Consider the following 17,134-nt stretch of genomic DNA (forward strand, 5'->3'; position numbering starts at 1 on the left):
GCTGCTTACCTTTTTATTTATCATCATACTCCCTGTAGTTTTCCCTTTCCCTTGCCCCCCGAGTCACTAGTTTAAAGTCCTAGAGACCACCCTATTTATCCGTTTCGCTAGAACACTGGTTCCAGATCGGTTCAGGTGGAGACCGTCCCATCGGTACAGATCCCCCCGGTTCCAAAACTGATGCCAATGCCCCATGAAATGGAACCCCTCTTTCCCACACCACTCCCTTAGCCACGTGTTTACTTCCCTAATATTCTTATCCCTAAGCCAATTTGCACGTGGCTCGGGCAGTAATCCGGAGATTATGATCCTCGAGGACCTGTTCCTTAATTTTGATCCTAGTGCTTTATAATCCCCAAACAGGTCCTCCATCCTAGCCTTGCCTATGTTGTTAGTCCCAACGTGGACCACAACAACTGGATCCTCCCCCTCCCGCTCCAATATCTTTTCAAGCCGGTCATGGCCTTCTGAGAGAAAAACAATTTCTCCTCATCTCTGTCTTAAATGGGTGACCCCTTATTTTTAAATAGTGGCCCCTAGTTCTAGATTCTCCCACAAGGGGAAACATCCTTTCCACATCCACCCTATCAAGACCCCTCAGGATCTTATATGTTTCAATCAATAGTTGTAACAAATACGTATTCACAGTGAGTTTAGCAAGAAATGTATTTTTTTTTTAATTTGGTCAATTGGTCGATCACAGGCAAACATTTCTCCAAAATTCATCAGAACCAGTGAGCCTGACAATTATTGTTCTCTGCACTGTTTACAGTGGTCAACGGGTCCATTTTCATCTCTGGCATACATTGGGCAGGCAGGGCAACCACTTCACCTGAACTACCCAATAGCGTCAGCAGAAGGCCTCATTTAAATAGAAGAGATGAGCTGTTGGCACTAATTGTGGTGTTCATATGCACCATTTGGGAGGGCAAGAAATCTGGCAGGACATATGCTGATGTCGGCCAGCAACAACACCTTAAAGGGAGGACCGAAAAAAATCAGGACGTCCACAGAGCAGCAGATTTAAATGGTAGAGAAATGTACTACATTAAATTGTTCAGGCATTTTGCAGACACTTGCAAAATTGCATTGTGTTAAAATAATAGAGAAGTTTCATCCTTCACCTTGTTACTAATATCATAAAGCACAAATCCAACCAAAAAAATCACGAAAGCATGTCACCCATTCTTGTATTTTAGTGCTAAAGCACTTTATTTTACTTGGGTTGGATATGTAGTTTCACTCAGAATATTACCTCCTTTTATCTGATAGATCGCATGACTCTCGCCAACACTGTTGTATGACAGGCACTCCACAGTAATGTTGCTCTTCAGTTCACTGGTGTTAATAATGCTTTCTACTTCAACACTCCCAAAACGGGGTTGACCTATTATTCTGTTGGTCCAAAGTAATTCTTCTGCTGTTGCTGTAGATGTGTCTGAGCATCTGTAATAAGAACATAAGAGCATAACATAAGAAATAGGAGCAGGAGTAGGCCATTCAGCCCTTCAAGCTTACTCCGCCATTCAACAAGATCGTTGCTGATCTTCTACCTCAACTCCACTTTCCTGCAATATCTCCATATCCCTTAATTCCATTGTATCCAAAAATCTATCAAACTCTGTCTTGGATATACCTAATGACTGAGTATCCTCAGCTGTCTAGGGTAGAGTATTCCAAAGACTCCTAATAAAATGGACAATGACAATCAGTTAAAATGAAAAATTGTTGCCTAATTTTAACTTGGTAACACTTCCCTCAACTGAGAGACAATACATAAGGGGGAGAATTTACACTGGGTTCTTACAATCTCCCTACCCTAACCTAACCCCGCCCTGTAACATGGGTGAAAGATCAGTTGAAAGCCTTGGAGAAAGAGCGAAATTGGACTTTTTTTGTTGTTTCTGCAGGGGTTCCCACTGGAGAACTGCCACAGAAATGCCAGGCGAAACAATTTAAAAACTACCTGCACTCAGAAGCAGCTCCACAGCCTAATGCGATACAAATGTTGCAAAAATTTGCTCAGCTGTCTTCGAGGCTGCCAGCTGGAGGGGGAAGTCAGGGCAATTCAAACAAAAACTTACTGCATCATTTATTCAATTACATGTATGACTGGCAGCTACTTTTGAATTTAGGTGACAGTAATTCAAATGCACATCTGGTAGATGTTTTTTGTGACTGTAAATCGCTGAGTCAGTCTTAAATGTTCAAAGAGATAGGTTAGGCCTATTAGAATCTATGAATAGTAAGACTATAATAACTGCATATGTAAAGGTTAACCATATAATAATACTTTTGGATAGAGATCGGGAACATAGATTATTTTGCTTTCTGGAAGGAAGTGTAGTATATCTACTGTAAATCTATAAATATTGTTGTACTGTTACTTCGCTTCTTGTTCATCTATTGTTCCATAAATTTACTTGATAGTTAAAGATTGAAACAAAATCTATTGCTGCGATGCTCTTCTGCTTTTTTGAAGATGTGAGTAAGATATTGTGGAGGCACAGGATAAATGCAGTGATATAAAAAGTTCCCTATTTGTTATCCTGGTTATCTAGCTATCTGTGTAAATGAAGATACTATCCGGGCTGTTAGGAGCTGGGAGCTCACCAACGAGAGTAACCTGAGGCATCTTGGCTATTAAAGGCAGAAAAGACATGACAAAAACAAAACAAAAACATTCATTAATTCAGACTGCAGTGTCTCTTTCCCAGATCCATTTACAAACCTACAATCATCTTTTTATATGCACAAATAACTAAGCAGATTTCCCCTCCTGTGATCTGTATAATTACAATCCCAAGTTTCATGTCAGTTTGTTACCACCAGGAAAATGGACAATGCAGCTTTCAATAGTTTGTAAATACTTAAATGCACAGTTGGGGTAGGAGATGGTGTTCAATGTTCACTTGTATGTCTTTAATATCTGTACGTGTATTTTAAAGAGAAATATTATGATACAAACTATACACTTGGATCTTTTACTTCATGCTTCTTTGCACTAATAATTAGAATCTGCTTGTTTAACCCTGTTCTTCCTGCTTATATTTTTCACGAAAATAAGTAGATTACAGATATACAAGAAGACGCCTCAAGCCTCCCAGAAAACCCTTATAGTAACATCACCAAAATATTGAACATTACAACTAAAATGTTATTGTAAATCTTATGGTTCTGAACAGAAATGCAGGGACACCCTTAACCTCCACTTTCATCATTTAAATAAGATAGATTGCAATTCATATTCCTTACCGTTTCTGTCGTCCAGGGCAGTGAAACCACTTTATTTTTGGGTTGGGGAACCCTACTGCTACACATCGCACTTTGCCTGGCTTGGATTCTTCAAGAATAATTATCTCTGGTCTGCCTGCAATGTTGCAGAATGAACAACATTATAGATGTTCTTGACAGCACATTGAATCCATCTGAGAGTCAATGATGCTTTTATATTCATTTACAATTCAAGTTTTACTGAAAAACTGCATGTACAATGGTGAGGCTAAACTCACAGTATTTCTAACTGATACTAATATTGTTGCATGAGACAGAAATATTGCACATAATCAGCTTCCATTTAAGCCATTTAGCAATCTAGACAAGCACAAGGCAAGATTAGGGTGATGCAGTAAATTAAAATAATTTCTTTCTTTTGGGCCTCCTTATCTCGAGAGACAATGGATACGCGCCTGGAGGTGGTCAGTGGTTTGTGAAGCAGCGCCTGGAGTGGCTATAAAGGCCAATTCTGGAGTGACAGGCTCTTCCACAGGTGCTGCAGAGAAATTTGTTTGTTGGGGCTGTTGCACAGTTGGCTCTCCCCTTGCGCCTCTGTCTTTTTTCCTGTCAACTACTAAGTCAATATCCATTATCTATTGCCATATCATTCACCATATGCTATCACTATATATGAGAAAGACATGGAAGGCATTAAGGTGAAAGAAAGAGTATATAAAATGATGAAATGTACAAGGAAGGAATGGAATAGGGACCATAAAATCAGATGGAACACCAGTAACTGATGAGGTGCAAAGTGGGGACATGAAAGGAATCTGCCAGATAATATAAAGGACAATAATGGAGCATTCTTTAAGTATACCAGGTGGAAGGAAGACTGGAAATGCAAGTTGGACCATTTACCACTGGCAGTGAGAGGTGGGGCCTGAGGACAGTAAAGCGGTAGGATTACGAATTTATGACTTCATGACTTTTTTAACCACTGAAAGGGAAAGGAGACACCGGAGTTGAGGAAACAGGATAAAGGAGAGGACAGACTAGAAATATTTTGTGTTACAAGAGGAAGTATAGTAGAAGAATTTAAAAAGTTAAGGTAAACAAGACTCCAGGCTTTGAAAATTTCCTTTGAAGGATGCTGGTGGAATTGGCTGAAGAGATTTCAAATTCTCTTCATGGTACCTTTCAAAGCTCATGTGGAAACAGGTAACTTTCCAATAGGTTGGTAGGGAGCAAATGGGAGGCCCTTTTTAACAAAGGAGGCAAGAGATGGACATTCAAAATCTAGACTTTTGAGCCTTACCTCAATTCTGGGCAAAGTGTTTGAAGTGATTAGAGATAGCTTAAGGGATCATTATATGGACAAGTTGTGTCTGAACAAATTTATAGGAGTTCTTTGAGGACATTTCTTTGAAGACACATTATCATTTGGCAAGTGGCATGATACCACTGAAAACAAAAATTTTCCATGATGACTCAATTGCATAGTGTTTGATTGTGAAGTGGTGTTAGAATCATAGAATCAAAGAAAGTTTAAGGCACAGAAAGAAGCCACTTAGCCCATCGTGTCTGTGCCGGCCGAAAAACAATCCACCTATTCTAATCCCACCTTCCAGCATTTGATCCGTAGCCTTGCAGATTACAACACTTGAAGTGCATATCCAGGCTCCTTTTGAAAGAGTTGCGGGTTTCTGCCTCAACTACCCTTTCAGGCAGCGAGTTCCAGACCATCATCACCCTCTGGGTGAAAAAGTTTTTCCTCATTTCCCCTCTAATTTTTCTACCAATTACTTTAAATCAACGGCCCCTTGTCACTGACCTCTCTGCTCAGGTGAATAGTCCCTTCACCTCCACTCTATCCAGGCCCCTCAACATTTTGTACATTTCAATCAGATCTCCCTTCAGCCTTCTCTGTTCCAAGGAGAACAACCCCAGCCTATCTAATCTTTCCTCATAGCTGTATTTTTCCAGTCCTGGCAATATCCTCGTAAATCTCCTCTGTACCCTCTCGAGTGCAATTGCATCCTTTCTGTAATGAGGTGACCAGAACTGCACACAGTACTCAAGTTGTGGCCTAACCAATGAGTTATACAGTTCCAGCGTAACCTCCCTGCTCTTATATTCTATACCTTGGCTAATAAAGGAAAGGATTCCATATGCCATCTTAACCACCTTATCGACCTGTCCTGCTACCTTCAGGGATCTGTGGACATTAACTCCAAGGTCCCTCACTTCCTCTACACTTCTCAGTATTTTCCCATTAATCATTATATTCCTTTGCCTTGTTTGACCTCCCCAAATGCATCATCTCACACTTCTCCAGGTTGAATTCCATTTGCCACTTTCCTGCCCATCTGACCAGACCATCAATATCTTCGTGCAGCCTACAGCTATCCTCCTCGCTATCTACCACACGGCCAATCTTTGATGTTGTCTGCAAACTTCTTGATCATGCCCCCTACATTTACGTCCAAATTGTTAATATACACCACAAAAAGCAGGGGACCCACTACTGAGCCCTGCGAATGCCACTGGAAACAATACTCCAGTTACAAAAGCACCCATCAACAATTACCCTTTGTTTCCTGCCACTGAGCCAATTTTGTATCCACCTTGCTGCATTTCCCGAATGGCCTACTCCTGCTCCTATTTCTTATGTTCTTATGTTCCCTGGATCCCATGCGATTTTACTCTTTTAACCAGTCTGCCATGTGGGACCTTGTCAAAAGCCTTGCTAAAATCCATGTAGACCACATTAACTGCACTACCCTCATCTATCTTCCTTGTTACTTCTTCAAAAAGTTCTATCAAGTTGGTCAAACAAGATTTTCCCTTAACAAATCCATGCTGACTATCCTTGATTAACCTGTGCCTTTCTAAGTGACAGTTTATCCTGTCTCTCAGAATAGATTCCAATAATTTGCCCACTACTGAGGTTAGACTGACTGGCCTGTAATTATTCAGTCTATCCCTTGCTCCCTTTTTAAATAGAGGTACACCGTTAGCAGTTCTCCAGTCCTCTGGCACCACACCTATATCTAGTGAGGACTGGAAAATGATGGTCAGACCTTCTGCTATTTCCTCTCTTGCTTCTTTTAACAGCCTAGGGTACCTTTCATCTGGCCCTGGTGATTTATCAACTTTCAAGGATGCTAATCCCATTAATACTTCCTCTCTCCCTAGGTTTATCACATCCAATACTTCACACTCCTCCTCCTCAACTACAATATCTGCATCATCCCCCTCTTTTGTGAAGACAGATGCAAAGTTTTCATTAAGAACCATACCAACATCTTCCGCCCCGACACATAGGTTTCCTTTTTGGTCTTTTATGGACTCTACTCTCTCCTTAGTTATCCTTTTACTCTTAACGTATTGATAAAACATCTCTGGGTTCACCTTGATTTTGCTTGCCAATATTCTTTCATGCCCTCTCTTTGTTTTCCTAATTGCCTTTTTGATTTCACCCCTCCACTTTCTATACTCCTCTCAGCTTTCTGTAGAGTTGAGTTCTCGGTGTCGGACATAAGCTTTCCTTTTCTGGCTTATCTTACCCTGTATGCTCCTTGACATCCATGGGGCTCCAGATTTGGCCGTCTCATCCTTTTTCTTTGAGGGAACACATTTACTCTGAAACCCTTGAATCTCCCCTTTGAATGTCTCCCACTTCTCTGACACTGATTTACTTTCAAGTAGCTGTTTCCAGTCCACTTTTGCTAAATCACTCCTCAGTTTAGTAAAATTAGTCTTGCCCCAATTGAGAACTCTAACTCCTGTTCTATCTCTGCCCTTTTCCATAATTATGTTAAAACTGGCTGAATTATAATCACTACAACAAAATGCTCTCCCACTGCCACTCCTTCCATCTGCCCATCTTCATTTCCTAAAACTAAGTCTAAAACTGCATCCCTCTCTTGTAGGACTTGCTACACGCTGGCCAAAAAAGTTTTCCTGAAGTGTTATTACCAGTGTCAAGCAAAGGCCTTTGGCAACGTTAAATTTATTAGTAAATGAATTGTTTGAGTTAAAGTTTGGACCATAAAATATAGTCTAAACAACAAATAACATATAATAAATGGAATAGCAGCTCTGATGGTAATTATCAGAATTCCTTCAATCAACTAAAACATTGTTGTTTGTCTGTCAGTTCCATACTACTCGATCACCAATATATGAGTCTATTGAGCACATTACGGGGGAGTTGTTGAATTACTCCTTATTGATGAATTAAAAATTGGGTGACTGAAAATCATTATTTTAATTATGAAAATTCAGATTGATCTGTAAAAACACGATTTTCTAAAACACAAAGACATATGAGGCATATCAAACTGAGAATAGGTGAAAGATATTGTTGAACTTGACTTTAGTGCTATTGTTCAATTGCACAGGCTATTATCATTTTGACAAGGGAGTAAATATGAGCACCCACTGCTGCTGAAATAATGCCTACTGTCTCTTTCAATATCATTCCATGGCAAGTGTCTAATTTGATTAAAATTAGAGGGCCAGATGAAGTTCACTAATGTATCTATAAATACAATGTATGGCAATAACAGAACAATGTTTAGAGTGGAAGACTAGATGAACCAATGATTTCTTCCTGCTCAGCCCACTATTTCATCACATGACACTTTGCAGGCAACTTTTTCAACTTACTATTTATGTGCACGACAAATGCAACCGATGAGTTGGAATCAGAATTCGAAGCAAAAAATGTATAAATTCCACCTTCTGTTCCCTTTACTCGGACCAGATGAAGTTCGCTAATATATCTATGAAGGACATGTATGATAATAATAGAACAGTGACTGTTAGATCAAAACGCAAGATACAAACAACTTTATATTTGTGGTGGGTATGACATAAATTTCTTTCAATAATACCCATACAAAATAACAATTGAGGGTTATTGGGCCAGATTTTGCAGTAGATAGAATGGTGATGCTATCAGTGCTTGCCATTTTAAAGAGTAAATAGACAACACATGTGGCAACTACACATATGGAGCTGGATTTAGTTGTGCCAGCGGGGCTCCCGGCGCCAGGCCAAAAAGGGAACCCGACCTCGGACTTTCAGAGCCCCCCCCACCAGCATGATTCTACGGTGCTTAGGCAGATAAGTGCCCAGTGCCAGGAACCTGTCCCTTTAAGGACGGAGATCCTACCTCCAAGAGCTGCTGGCCAATCAAAGGCTGACACCTCAGTAGTATCAGTAGTGCCACCGGCAGCGGTGGCCACTGCCGGCACTACAGGAGGCCTGGGAGCAAGCCCAGCATTGGACACCCAGAGAGAAGATAAGTGAGGCGATGTCACTGGGGCCAGTCCAGCAGACCCTGGCAATGATGGGCAATGAGTGCAAGGGGGTTGTTACAGGAGGTGGGTTGTTTGTCGGCGGGGTCCTCTGTGGGCCACAGATTGCCCACAGAGGAGGCCATGCCCCAAGCCTGCAGGTAGGCCACCATGTTTTACTGGGAGACCTCCCCGCATGGCCGGGTACACCCACGCACCCCTCTCCCCCACCCCCACACCATTGCTGGCTTCATTCCAGTAGGGGTGGGAAAACACCCTTAAGTGGCTAACAATAGGCCAATAAAGACCTCAATTGGCCTCTGGGCTGTCTTACACTGAAGCAACTACTGTGATATAAGAAGGATGATCACTCATTCATTGAGCAGGATTTTCCCGGTACTGTCTCATAACCTGCCTCCATGGGATCAGGAGCAAAATCAGAAAAGAGCGCATTGGGTTGGCTACGTGATGTGTTCCTGCCTCCGAACGATCTTGCCAGAGGCAGGGTGAACGTGGCAGAGGTTGCCCGCCTGGCAGTGGCAGGTAGCCAGTGAGACCCATTATTGGGTCAACTAGTGGAGAGATGTCACTGCCGGAATCTTCCTGACTGTGCCTGTGACCCTGCTGAGGCCAGAGCCCATCATTCAACTTGAGGTGGCCTCCCGGCAGCAGGCGGAGTTGGGGGAAGTGGGGGGCAGTGGCCACCAACTCCTCCTTTCCATCACCCTGGCACAGACTGTGTGGGATACGAGGACAAAGCCACGGCCGCAGGCCATCCTGTCGAGGGGCTCCCCTTCCACAATGATTGCTTGACAGCTGTGGCCATGAGGGATCTCTAACTTTCCATAATGCTGCAGAGAGTGCCTCTGTTTTGAGGCAGCCCTCATGGTCTCCTGCCTGCTTCAGCAGCACTCACCTTGCCCAGTGGGATTGCCAGCTGGAAATCACTGCAAGCCCTCCCATTGGGCCTCCCACTTCACTGGTCTGCCCACTGTCTTTAATTGGATAGGGCTCCAGGAGGCAGTTTCTTAATTGGCGCCTCTGGAAAGATTGTGAGCGACATCCCGTCACAGCCATTTCCAGGTTCCAGACCCAGAATTGATGCTGACATTAGGATCACAGCCCAACCAGGAAAATTTAGCCCATTGTCACTGTCATGTAATGGCATAAAGATGAAGCAACTGGCAAACCAGTGTGAACTAGTGCCATTTATAATAAAGGCATGCCACCTATAAAGTATCGTACACTTGTGTGAAATCACATTTGAATATTAAGTACCTGTTCCCAATTTTTGCAGATTTAATATAATGGTCTGATGTATTAAGTAGTGTCTCATTCATGTGAATCCAGTACTGTTGATCAGGAGCTGGATAGGCATCAAACTCCATTTTTAACACAAGGTTTTCTCCAATGTCCACATGAAAGACACTGCTCTCTGGAGTTAACAACTTTATATATCCTTCAGCTGGTTGAAACCATAAAAGAGAAAAGATCATGTAAGACATTTAATATTTTTTAAAAGCAATTTTTGAAAATCCTTTTGTACTAACAATAATATATAAATAAATAAATGCTATTTTAAAATTACAAAGATGTAACCAAAAACACAAAGAAAAGCTGGCAACATACATTATATTAAATATAGTATTTGCTTATGATAGTGCAGTGGCATTCAATTACTTTCTAGCTGAATTTAACTAACACATTTTCAGTTATACTGCATCTAGTAGAAACTGAGCCAAGAAGTGTCCAGGATAGTGCAATAGCTAACTCAGGAGTCAAGTTGGAACCTTGCAGTAACCAATCCGCTGCACCATTTCTTGGAGCAGAATTTTTAACCATTTGATTCCTAAATCACATTGTCACTTTTGCATCAGTGCATACCTGAACTTACTTAGCGCTGACACCAAATTGGTAGTAAAATTATAAAATGCACAATATAAGAACTGAGCTGCTAGTTTCTGAAGTTCAGAGTGCTGATATTACAGTGAATTAAGTATTATTACATAGGACTGAAAGCTGACAAATCCCCAGGACCTGATGGCTGACATCCGAGGGTTCTAAAAGCGATAGAATGCAGAGATAGTGGATGCGCTGGTTATGATTTTGCAAAATTCCCTAGATTCTGGAACAGTCCCAGTCAATTGGAAGTTAGCAAAAGTAACACTGCTATTCAAGAAAGGAGGGAGAGAGAAAACAGGATAAGGGCTCATGGATTTGGGGTAATATATTAGCACGGATACATGTTTGGTTAACAGGAAGCAAAGATTAGGGATAAACAGGACAGTTTAAAGTTGGCTGCCTGTCACCAGCAGAGTGCCACAAGTATCAGTGCTGGGACCTCAACCATTTACAATCTATATTAATGTCCGAGAATAACATATCCGAGTTTAATGACGATACAAAGCTAGATGAGAATGTGTAAGCTATAAGGGAGGGCACAAAGAGGCTGCAAAGGGATATAGACAGATTAGGTGAGTGGGCAACTATGTGGCAGATAGAGTATAATGTGGGAAAGTGTGAGGTTATTCACTTTGGTACTATAAATAGAAAAGCAGAAGTTTTTTTAAAAGTTGTGAAATTTTTAAATGTTGCTAAAATAATGCACATGCTGGAAATCTGAAATAAAAACAAAAAATGCTGGAAATACTCAGCAGGTCAGGCAGCATCTGTGGAGAGAGAAGCAGAGTTAATGTTTCAGGTCAGTGACCTTACATCAGAACTGGCAAAGGTTAGAAATGTAATAGGTTTTAAGCAATAAAGCCAGGGTGAGGCAAGAGATAACAAAAGGGAAGGTGTTGATAGGCCAGGGTCATAGAGAATAACTGACCAGAAGGTCATGCAGCAAAGGCAAACAGTATGTTAATTGTGTGATGAAAGACAAAGCGTTAGTGCAGAGAGGGTGTTAATTGACAGAAAAATGAGCAGCCCTAGCCCAAAGCACAAACATGAAAAACACAGTGGTTAAAAAAAAAATGAATGATGAAGCAAACTAAAATAAAACAAACAAATACAAAATGAAGAAAAAATAATTAAAAATAAAAAGGGGGCCCCCTTTTACTGTTGCTGGATCCCACAGATCCCTTACAGATGGCGCCAGATTGAATGTCATATCGGCATAAGGAAAATTTGCACTCCTGAACCCACTAAATCTTTTTCGGTAGCTTTTCTCGAGATAACAGTGCGTGCTCTCCCTTTGCCACTGACCACAAAATCTGGGGCCAATAGCTTTCTTATTTCCATGATAGTGACAAACACTCATGTCCAGTAAGATTCTGGATTGCTCCAAATTGGGTCAGATGTGGATCAGCCAGCAGTGGCTGCTATGCTAGAGGTTGTGAGTAAACTCCCCATATGTGACTGCAGAGTTAGTACTCAAGGATTAGAACAGAGTCATTGCATGATTAGCAAGTGATAATGAATAGTTAGTTACTGGGAAATAGCAGTTAATATTTGTTTTATATAGCTTAAACCGGACAAGTTGTAATAGGAATGGTTGCTGACAAAGGCTTTGGAAATCCAAAGTATAATATGCTTTTGGCTATTTATTCTGAAAGCTAGCTTTGCAGATCTCTGATGGCTTTGCCAGTAGCAACCTAAACTTGATGAAATTTGAACAGTAAAAATATGCATTTGTTGGGACTTTATTCCTGCTATATGTGATATGGACAAGATTTGTGGGGTTAAGGGGTATCAAGGAGTCTGGTGTAAAAGTAACTTTTGCAGTTATTGTAGCAATATTTAGCATGAAAATAAACTAGACTATGATAATAATCAAAGAAAAATTATGTCACAACCGGATTTCATAAGAAATTACTGTGAGTGATATATTTGTACAAACATTTAATATACTGATATCAAATATTTCTCTCCATTGTTTTATCAAAGTTCACAATGCTGACAGAGTTAACGCCTCAATTAAACCACCGAAAAGAAATTAAGCACTGGTGTGTTAATCATTTGTACATGTGTTTATCGAGCTTCTCAAATACATTCAAGGGGAGGGAAATAAGTACATGAGAGAGAAAGGAATATAAGAGAAAGTTGATCGGGTTAAATGAAGAGGGATGGGACAAAGCTCGTGTGGAGAATAGACCAGTTGGACCAAATGGCATGTTTCTGTGTTACAGACTTGATGTAACCAGTCACAGTAATATCCAAAATAAAAGCAAAATACTGTGGATACCGGAAATCTGAAAAAAAAAGTGCTAGAAATACTCAGTAGGTCTGGCAGCATCTGTGGAGAGAGAAACAGAGTTAACAGGAAAGGTCATCAACCTGAAACATTAACTCTGTTTCTCTCTCTACAGATGCTGTCAGACCTGCTAAGTATTTCCAGCATTTTTTGTTTTTATTACAGTAATATCCAAGCTTTGTTAACTCACAGGATTAGATTTGTGTTACAAAATAGAACCTTATTCTACATCAGACATTGAGAGTTAGTTTATGACTCACAACTTCATTTAGATAAAATTGGACAGAATAACTTTTCAAATAGGGTTTGGTTGACTTCACATCCAAGTTATATTACATAATTTGTGTTGATACAAAGAAGAAACCACTTTACATAGACATTTTTAAAATATGTCTTATGAACTCAGATGCCACTATTTCATAGACATTCATTTTTTGCTGAATTGTAATAAAGTATTTTACCTACAACCTGCAGGAACACTGTAGCATTTGAAATGCCAAAACCATTTCCGGCGAAACAGGTGAAACTTCCAGTGTCATTGACTTTCACTGAGTCAATGCTCAATGTTTGTATGGTTTGATAGTATTTAGGAAAGTTGTTGGATGACTTTGTCACTTTAGCTGCCTGGAAGTAATGTGAGACAGAAAATAATTTTATTTCATGTCCTCAGTTGTTTTCTGAATAACAAATGAACAGTACACTTAACATCCTCTTCACAAAGCTTGTCCTCAACACCACAATTCTTCACTATTCTCTTTTGTGGAATTTCTTGGCTTAATTTATGGGTGATTTTTCACACTGCAATAAATCATGGCAACTGGAATTCCAGATAAGGCCAGTAGCCAAAATCATTAACTTTCTTCAAGCACAAGGTTCTGAGCCTCAGTCATAATATATACCTCTTCATCACTGTTTCACCATGGTCAGTTGCACAATGAATTAAAACATTTGGCATATTAATTACCTTCATCAGCACTTCTGAATAAACTCTTGGTAACTGATGGTAACTGAATGATTCGTCCAGAAACTTTACTGGATATCTTCTCCACTTGCTTTGTAGATTCAAATCAAAATAAAATACAGCAGTGGAAGATATGAACCAAAAGATAAAAACAGAAGAAGGTGGCCTGGAAGTTAATATGGTTGAAAGGTGATTGACCGTAAACTTAACGCTTTTTCTCTCTCCACATTTGCTGCCTCACCTGCTGAGTATTTCCAACATTTTCTGTTTTTATAGTTAATGTGGTCAAATTTTTCAATGGAGTCATTCACATACTTGGTTTAATTTCTCAACTAACATCATGACAAAGTAATGTCACATGAACACATTAGCTGTTCATACACTAACTGCTCACACAATGGTGCTGATTTTCACATAAAGTGCGTACTGGGGAGACGGTGGATTGAGAAATCGTACTGCCAGCCCTCTGGGTTTATGGAAAAGCCCTAACCATTTTCATGGTCGAGCCTCATCGAATGGAATGTGGAAGCTACCAGCAGTTGACAGTCAGGGGGTGGGCATGGGGCAGGAAATCTAGCGGCTCCTCTAAAGGAGCTTGGAGTAAGTGTTTAAGTGGGAGCTATGGAATGGTAGGATTAATGCTCCTTCTGGCCCCAGAAAAATCAGTGCCACATGTCTGCTGGACATTTGAGAGTGATCTCCAGCACTCCTTTAAAGGACCGCTGGATGAGACATGTGTGACACATGCTCTACCCATTGGTACATGAAAATTATGTCTGGGTCCTACAAGCAGTGGAGGAGTCCAATTTAAATATTTTAATAAGGCTCCCATCTGTTTCAAGTGGGGGCAATAGTCACTCAATTCAAGATATGCTTGAAAATCAAGTTGGGCAAGTCTCAGGCAATCAGATGGGAGAGCTTTTGAAATGTTGTCTGTCAACCTGTATGTTTTCAGTATAAATCAGGCAGCTAACAAACTAACATCACTCCCAACAACTTTTAGCCTAGCAGATACTGCAAATCATATTTGGTTTGAAAAGTGTCATATAGGGCAGTAATCAAACTCCAGCATTGTGAAGTCAATCAATTCCTCAACTGTATGATAATTTTGTAATTTACTCATTATTTCACAGTTAAAAACTGCATTCTGAACTCTACTAGCTTACAGTTAAACTGCACAACTTCATGAGGTTTAAGTTGATTGTACGACTGGCCCACAGTGAAGTAATGATGAAGGAGCTACACGTAATAATGGAACTGCTGAGTATTTCCACCCCACAAGCCTCCAAATCCAAAGGACCATCCTCCGCCATTTCTGCCACCTCCAGCATGATGCCACTACCGAACTCATCTTTCCTTCCCCTTACCTGTCAGCATTCCGAAGGGATCATTCCCTCTGCGACACCCTCATCCACTCCTCCATCACCCCCAACACCTCGTTCCCTTCCCATGCAATCACAGGAGGTGTAATAGCTGCCCCTTTACCTCCTCTCTCCTCACCATCCAAGGCCCCAAACACTCCTTCCAGGTGAAGCAACAATTTACTTGTACATCCTTCAATTTAGTATACTGTATTCGCTGCTCACAATGCAGTCACCTTTACATTGGAGAGACCAAGCATAGATTGGGTGACTGCTTTGCGGAACACCTCTGCTCAGTCCAAAAGCATAACACTGAGCTTCCGCTTGCTTGCCATTTCAACACACCCCCTGGCTCTCATGCCCACATTTTTGTCCTTGGCCTGCTGCAGTGTTCCAGTGAACATCAATGCAAGCTCAAGGACCAGCACATCATCTTTCGATTAGGCACCTTGTGGACTCAACCTTGAGTTCACCAATTTCAGAGCATGATTGGCCCTTTTTTAATTTTTTAATTTTTAATTTTGTGTTTTTTTTTTGAAACATGTGCCTGTTTTTCATGTTGTGCTTTTGGACAAAACTGCTACTAATCTGCCATTGACACTCACTCTGGACTAATGCTTTGTCTTTCACCATAACCATTAACAATCTCTTTGCCTTTGTCCCATGACATCTTGATTATTTAATCTCTCCTGTCCTCTGTCCTGTCATACACCTTTCCATTTGTTCTCTTCCCCACCCACCCCAGCCACTTCACTTGCTTAAAACCTAAAACTTTTCTAAGCTTTGTCAGTTCTGATGCAAGGTCACAGACCTGAAATGTTAACTCTGCTTCTCTCTCCACAGATGCTGCCTGACCTGCTGAGTATTTCCAGCACTTTGTTTTTATTTCAGATTTCCGGCATCTGTAGTATTTTGTTTTTATTCCCTTAATTACCTCAAATAGGTATTCGCCGCTTGCAGGCAGGTAGCTGTTCTGTGCCCAATCCTGCCTTCTCGAAAATGGCTCAGGGCGGGATGATGCTGGCAAACCAGCTGCGTGAAATTCCAGGCCTACCTGTCTCTGGTCCTGCTCCCATCAGCCTCCCAAAATCCTGCCCTTGAGCACAAAATCTAGGCTGACACTAAGTGCCATCTCTACTTATCAAATAAAACAGCCCTAGTCAACCAAAGAGGAGAGAGATAATATAAAAACTAAGGAAAAGAGCATATAAAATTACATTATCCTCTTCCTCTACTCTGAAGACTGACACAAATTCAACAAGTCTGCCATTTTCTTATTTTCACTTGCAATATTGTCTGCATCTGTTTTTAAAGGGCCCACATTACTCTTGACGACCCTTTATCTTTTAATATAATTGTTAAAACATTTTGTATTAATCTTGATATCCCGTGCAAGTTTCTTTTTTATTCGCTTTTTTTGCAGATCTTACTCTCTTTATGTCTTCCATTGCTGACGGAGTGCTGCATTGTCAGTGGTGCCATCTCTACACTACAACACTAAAGCTCTTTCCCCTTATGCGGTATACAGTATATACCTATCCTGTATTAAGATAAATTATTTTTTAACCATCTCCCACTGCTCATGTGTAGTTTTACCTGATAATAGTTTTGGCCTGTTTATTGGTGTCAGTTTCTGCCTCATTCTGCTACATTTGGCCTTACCAAAGTCTAGAATACTTGTGTAAATGTATAATGATTCTCCTTTCCAAACGTACCATTGAATTTGATCCTTTTATGATGACTGTTAGACAAATGCTCCCTTACTGTTATTTTATGACTAAAATCTGACTCATTACTTATTACCAAATCTAGTATGACCTGCCCTTTTTTTGCTTCTAGAACATATTGCTCCAGAAAACTATCTTGAATGTACTTGAAAAATTCACTAACTTTCTGACTCGAGCTACTCTGCTCTTCCCAATCTATATAAACGTGAAATCTTTTATTAACTACAAAATTTCTTTTTCTGCTAGTGTCAGGCAAGCCCCCCCACCCCCACCACCACCCCCCCCCCCACCCCCGCACCTGCCAAGAATGAGGAAATTTAATTTTGCCACACGAACATTGATTTTAACTGTTGTTGGTGAAGAAAGAA

At 40.7% G+C, this 17,134-nt stretch overlaps 1 protein-coding gene across 1 annotated transcript in view; it reads right to left on the reverse strand.

The window, feature by feature from the left end:
• LOC137371994 (mast/stem cell growth factor receptor Kit-like) overlaps positions 1-17,134 on the reverse strand; it is a 103,715-nt gene that overhangs the window by 58,677 nt on the left and 27,904 nt on the right. Inside the window, exons 5-9 of the mRNA XM_068035225.1 lie at positions 13,179-13,341; positions 9,801-9,987; positions 7,891-8,006; positions 3,256-3,370; positions 1,256-1,446 (exon numbers count right to left, since the gene is read on the reverse strand). Coding sequence (XP_067891326.1) covers positions 1,256-1,446; positions 3,256-3,370; positions 7,891-8,006; positions 9,801-9,987; positions 13,179-13,341 — 772 coding nt within the window. The remainder of the gene's footprint in view (positions 1-1,255; positions 1,447-3,255; positions 3,371-7,890; positions 8,007-9,800; positions 9,988-13,178; positions 13,342-17,134) is intronic.

Source organism: Heterodontus francisci, chromosome 1 (genome assembly GCF_036365525.1).
Source record: "Heterodontus francisci isolate sHetFra1 chromosome 1, sHetFra1.hap1, whole genome shotgun sequence".
Classification (NCBI taxonomy): Eukaryota; Metazoa; Chordata; class Chondrichthyes; order Heterodontiformes; family Heterodontidae; genus Heterodontus; species Heterodontus francisci.